Source organism: Amborella trichopoda, chromosome 1 (assembly GCF_054954075.1).
Source record: "Amborella trichopoda isolate Santa Cruz 75 chromosome 1, AtrichopodaSantaCruz75HAP2 v2.0, whole genome shotgun sequence".
In the NCBI taxonomy this organism is placed as follows: domain Eukaryota; kingdom Viridiplantae; phylum Streptophyta; class Magnoliopsida; order Amborellales; family Amborellaceae; genus Amborella; species Amborella trichopoda.
The window spans coordinates 46,193,332-46,199,331 of record NC_142336.1 but is presented as its reverse complement, the minus strand read 5'-3'; the positions used below and the strand labels follow the sequence as shown (position 1 = coordinate 46,199,331).

The 6,000-nt window shown below is 37.4% G+C and overlaps 1 protein-coding gene across 3 annotated transcripts in view; it reads right to left on the bottom strand.

Annotated features, from left to right (window-relative positions):
• Positions 1-462: 462 nt before the first annotated feature.
• The window catches only part of LOC18442262 (28 kDa heat/acid-stable phosphoprotein-like protein), a 31,771-nt gene continuing 26,233 nt past the window's right edge, over positions 463-6,000 (bottom strand). For 2 of the 3 annotated variants that reach the window (XM_011627983.3, XM_020672208.2), the window contains 3 exons: positions 3,621-3,706; positions 893-958; positions 463-736 (listed from right to left, as the gene is read on the bottom strand). In XM_011627983.3, the coding sequence (XP_011626285.1) occupies positions 702-736; positions 893-958; positions 3,621-3,706 (187 nt within the window). In that variant the 3' untranslated portion in view covers positions 463-701. The remainder of the gene's footprint in view (positions 737-892; positions 959-3,620; positions 3,707-6,000) is intronic. The other variant, XM_088868278.1, reaches the window with a different exon arrangement.

The window sequence follows — 6,000 nt, the reverse complement described above, 5'->3', positions numbered from 1 at the left end:
CCACAAATTATACCATCACAGTGTAAAATTCAATAAATAACCATCTGACGTCCACAAACAGTGCAGATACAGTTTTATTTGGAACCAAGAAAGTGGGTACCTGCTCTTTTTTAACATTCTACCAATCTCCTTTTTCTCCCAGAAACATGCATGCACACACATGAAATGGGAACTTGCAAAAAACAACCTGATCCTAAATAAAGAAAAAGAGAAGCAAATTTTATCTAAATTGTGTGCTTACGAGAGTTTAGTAGCAGACAAACTACACCAAACTAAAAATCAACAAAAAAGAAAAAGAGTTCGTAAAATTCAATACATAACCATCTGCATTTTGACAAAAACTGCAGATTTAGTTTGATTTGGAAACCGCTTCATTTTAACTTTCCACCGATGACTCACTTCCTCTCACAAACAAGCATGACAGAAGTAGAGCCTTGCACGAAACAAAGGTATCCAAGAAAAGAAGAAAAAGCAAAGCCAATAATTTCTTTTAGATTTAAATCGTATGCTAATGAAAAGGGCAAGAATAGCTAAGGAATACTATCAGCAAGGAGAGCACTTGCATGGAGTATAGTCAAGAGTTTTATTAGGTTATGGCCACTGAAGTTGCACCAACAATTGATATTCCATTTGAAACGTTTTGCTTATACTAACAAACAAACTACTTTCACTTGTATATCATGCATCATTGATTTATGTGGTCACTTGCGAGCCTCGGCTTTCTTCGATTCTTTAGCTGAGACAAAGGAAAGACAACAGTTGTTAGTGAACACATGTAAACAACATCACCACAAGTGGGCTTATAAATAAGCAACGACGCAAAGGCATCGTATTAAAGATTGTCAACGAGAAAAATGGACTTAAAATGTAGAGAAACATGAGGACGCATTACCGGCCTTCTCTTCTTCCCGTTTCTTGGCAGCCTCTGCTCTCTGTTGTCGTATCAGGTTTAACCTCTCTGCAACAATGGCAGGCATCCAATGATTTAGGGGACAAAGTATAGGCATAAGTGAATGGTGTCTCAATAGGTTTTCCATAAATTATCCAATAAAAACAAAAAATAGCCAAACAGGAAAGTATATCACAGTCCAGTGGACTAGTCTATGGTACTCCCAGGCAATGTCCACCATTTGTTCCCAGTGATCGATGGTTGAATATGAACTTCAAAAGCAAATCTTCTCAAGGGCCCCCTTCCAGTTCATCTTCAACTATGCATCAGAAAAAATGGAGATGTAGCTTGGAGTATCAAATATCATAGTACTCTGGACTGCATTATACTTTTCCTAAATGCATAGTTATCCATCTCCACCATTCCTCTTATCCATTACCAATGTTGTCAAGACTAGAGCGCTGATGGCCCCAGTCTGGTTGAACCACCCTGCCCGCATTGGTTCACCAGGTGAACAAGTTAAGTAAATTAAAAAAAATTAAAATAAAAAAAATTATAAAAAAAAAGAGAAAATTAAGAAAAATGCAAAAAAATAAAAATATTTTTAAAATTTTAAAAATTCTTACAATCAACAGTAAACAAACTTTTTAAGGTATTTTACAAATGGTAAAAGCCCGTGAAATTTAAAAACCGAAAATGCAAAGTAATGGCAAACAATGAAATTCTTTTTTTTTTTGGTATTCAGTTTTACATTTTAAGGGTTTTTACAAATTAAAAAATCCCTTAAAATTAAAATCCTAAAATGCAAAATTAATTGCACAATTTCTATTTTGGTTTTTATTTTTTGCATTTTCAGTTTTACCTTTTAAGGGCTTTTACAATTGAAATTTTAAAAAAATTGAACAAAGAGATTTCTATTTTTTGTTTTTGCCTTAGAGTTTTACAATCAAGGGCTTCTACAAATTTTTTTAATATTGTCGACATTGTATAGATGGAATAGCGAATTACAAAAAACAATTCAAAGGAAATACAAAAGGACGGCCACCGAGGAGGGTGACAAGGGTTTTTACAAATTGTAAGGGCTTTTCCAGTAAACGGTCTCATCGGGCACCACCGGTCAGATCAAAAGGCTTACAGCTCCGTTGGCACATTGAGGATTCAAGATATAGGGCTTACACCTTTTCAGGCTAGAACAAAATTGCAATTTAGGCAATATTTAATCCTAATTGGCATGTCAAAACAGTTTGCAGCAGATTTAGCCTGTTCTAAGCCAAGTCACCTGAAATTAGGATAATATGTATGCTAGTCACAAATTTTAGCTGAACCAATCATATCGGTTCAATTTAAACTTTTCTTTGCTAGCCACTCCCCACAATCGGACCAATCACAGGGCTAGCTAATAACAGACCAGCCACTTTTCCAATTCAATGCCCCTACAGTCTTGATCACACAGAGACAAATTGATCAAACCTTAACAGAAACCAGTTAGTAGTAGTTTCCCACATCAAATGGTCTTCTAAGAAATCAGCAAAAGATAAAATCATAGTTTCTGTGCTTATTATAAACAACATATTATAATAATAATAATTTTTAAGACAGTTGTGAGATCAGCTTTGCTCTGTGGGGCGGAATATTGGATGGTCAAAAAACAATTTACCCATAAAATAAGTGTAGCGTAGATGAGATGTTAAGATGGATGAGTAGCAAGACACAGGCGGGATAGAATTCGAAATGAATACATTCAGGAAAATTTACGTGTGGCACCAAAAGGCGATAAGATGAGAGAGAGTAAACTTAAGTAGGCTCGCTATGTGTTGCACAGACCCAATACAACTCCTATTAGGAGGTGCGAGTTAGTTCAAGTGGAAGGCTCAAAAAGGGCAAGGGGTATGCCCAAAAAGACATGGTTGGATGTAGTGAGAAAAGATATGGAGACTTATGGCCTCACTAAGGGTATCGCCTTTAATAGAGCAAAATGGCATACCAGGATTTGTGTATCGGACCCCAATTAGTTGAAAAAAAGCTTTAAGATGATGAAGACGAGGTGACACCATAAAATAAAAACTACACAGACAAGAGAAGATAGTTGTTATACAGGCATCGTCTTCCCCAACTGTGAACAGTAAAATGGATGAAAAATATCATGGTGCAGACAAAATTGCAGATGTATGCTTCCGTAATGGATGAGCACTAAGAAGCACTTAGGATAAGGGTACATAAAGGCTAATTGATAAATTAAATTAATCATATGCAGTGGTGAATGTGCCCAGCACAAAGAACATTTGTACAAAAGATGGTACCATTATTATGAAGTGATTATTTAATTTATCCTCAAAGAAAAAACAAAGTCATATTCAAGGATAGAACACGGCTTAATAGGAAAGCACAGCTTCTGAAAGAGATAATTACAAGATAATTTTCACAAATTTTCTGATATTCCAATATGATTTTCTTCAAAAGAGTCTATTTTTTTCTTGATGAATTCATTAAATCATAGATCATGCGATTCATTTAGTCACCAGAAACTTCAATATTTACCCTAGCATATAATATTATGCTATCCAGGTAGCCTGCCAGCACAGCTACACGAGATTCATAGGTATAGACCTCATCATCATTGCAGATTTCTAATTTAATGTCTCAAAAGCCGGCTCATTCTTAGTTCCCGCAAAACATGTAAGAAAATCAATAGTATAAAAATCTAGGAAAATTCCATTTTTAACGATTTTACCTAAATCTTTTCTTGCTTGTTCAGTTTTTCCTTGTTCCTGAAGCCTCATGTATCTCTCATGAGCTTTTTGTTTCTCTATTTCTTCTCTGCAAGCAAAGACACATGCATAACAATCAAGATAAGAAAATTCGCCTCTAATTCATCTTTGTGGAATGAGCAATATAAACATGAATCAGATAAGAAAACATTTGACATGCACGATGGTCTTTTTTTTTTCTTTTCGTTTGAAAAGTGGTTGTCATAGATGATGGCTGAAATTGCAATCTTTTAAAATACACTCAAAGACTTGCTATGGAAATATATTGACAAAATTAAGAAGCTGATCTGCAACATTTGTTTGTTATTTCAGAGCAGCCCCAACATGTACAAGATATTCATGCTGCGAAGGATAAAAAACAACAAGATCCTCCGCGATTTGGAAAGCCGAGGCTTTTTGGCAATTTTTAGATAGAGGAAAACAAGATCTGCCAGTCTTGGAAAGCCACTAGAGGTTTGTTCACAATTTTGAGCCAGGATGCCCATTTGAGTGTGGGGAATGTCAGCAGGCTCCAGCTGTACAAAGATAATAAGAATGCCACCTCAATAGATATGACTCCCAAGACGAGCCAATTTGCAAAAGTAATGGACCAAGAGGTAGCAAACCAATACAAGGATAGGGATCAAATTACATCTTTAAGCTTTGATGATGTGGAGCTCAAAGAGAGACAGCCTTGATGATACGGAGCTCAAACAGACTCACAATACATTTGAGACGATTATGACAGAGTATGTGAGAAAGACAGAGGAGGATTTGGTGGTGTCAGGTGCAGATTATGCAATAATGAGGTCAGTGTGTGTGTTGTAATGCAAGGAGAAAGCAAAAGTCAAGCCATCAAGTTGTAATGCATAACAGGCTTGTTTTAAGAGTCTGAGGGAGTACTGTACCACACTTAACATATCCCTAGTCATAACAACAAGAATAAATGTCCCTTGTCATGACTATATGTGATTTGCGTTGGGGTTTGCGGCCTTTAAAGGCCGTGAGAGCATGTAAAAAACATTTATAATGGATTACACTCCAATGGGAGTGTGTATTGTTTGACTAATCAAGGGTTGGACGGTCTATGGCCATCGTCATGTCCAAAACCCTTACCCCTGGGCATCTGGCAATACTGAAAAAGGTTTAAAATTAGTCATCCTTGTTGAGATTGGATAGATGCCCAAGAATGGTTTGTAGTATAGTTGTTGGGATCGGAAGCGGGAACGGTACCGAGATTAGGATCGTGAGCGAGGGATCGTGAAATGCTAGAAGATCCCTATAGTTGGGAAGGTCGTCCGTACAATCCACATGTTGGGGATCAAGATTCTCAAATGTTAGGGATCAAGATACCAACCTTTTGGGGATCTTGATCCCGACCATTTGGGATCTTAATCCCAACTTTTTGGGGATCTTGTTACCAACCTTAAAGTGTATGATAATCTAGGATAATGTATACTCTTCAAAGTAGGGATCTCATTACTGATAGCAAGCAAGCAATAGTTGTGTTGCTAGTTAGCTATAAACAAAGAAAATCATCAGTTTGGTGATTGTCTTGGTCTTTAATGTTGAGATCGAGATCCCTAACAGCAGGAATCGGAATCCCTATCAGTGGGGTTCAAGATCCCAGAATTTCAAAATTGAGATCCCTAAAAGATCCTTTCCAGGAGCGACAGAATCGAAAACTTAGAAGGGATCGCCTACCAAAGTAGGAGATCTCAGTAACTATGATTTTTAAGTCAGGAGAGTTGCGTCGTCATGTGCGAATGTAAGCCAGTGGGAGAGAGGTCAAATCTTCAACAAACTTTCGCACAGCATGTATATATGGCAGCCACATTTCTAGGAAGCATCCTTATAGAAGGCTACACGTACATGTGCATAGAGAGAGTCCCCCTTGTACTGTAGTGACATGTGCTTGACCTCATCTTCGGGGGTGGGGGGCCTATATCCACATTTTGGGACTATGATTCCACTGTTTATTGGCCGGCTTTGACGAGCCAATCATAAGCCCGTGCATGAGATTGTGGGTCGTGGATCTTGTTGGATCGGTTTGAGAAGACAATTGTTGATCATGGTCACAAGGTCAAGTAGAGTGCCCTTTTTGTTACTTGGTTTTTACCCATTAGTACTAATCCACCTCTAGATATTTATTTTATTTTTAGCATCAGAAATGTTTATGTGAATTTTAGATTTTTAAATATTTATTTTCTGCAGTAAAATCCTTTAAAATGGTACTTTTGGTATTTTTCTAAATATTGTTTGCAAGGAAGGGCACATGTGGGGCCCTTGGATCCAGGCCGACCCTCACATTGGTGGGGCGTGGGGCCACATGTCACCCTAGGAGGTGGCACCCCACTCTTTATC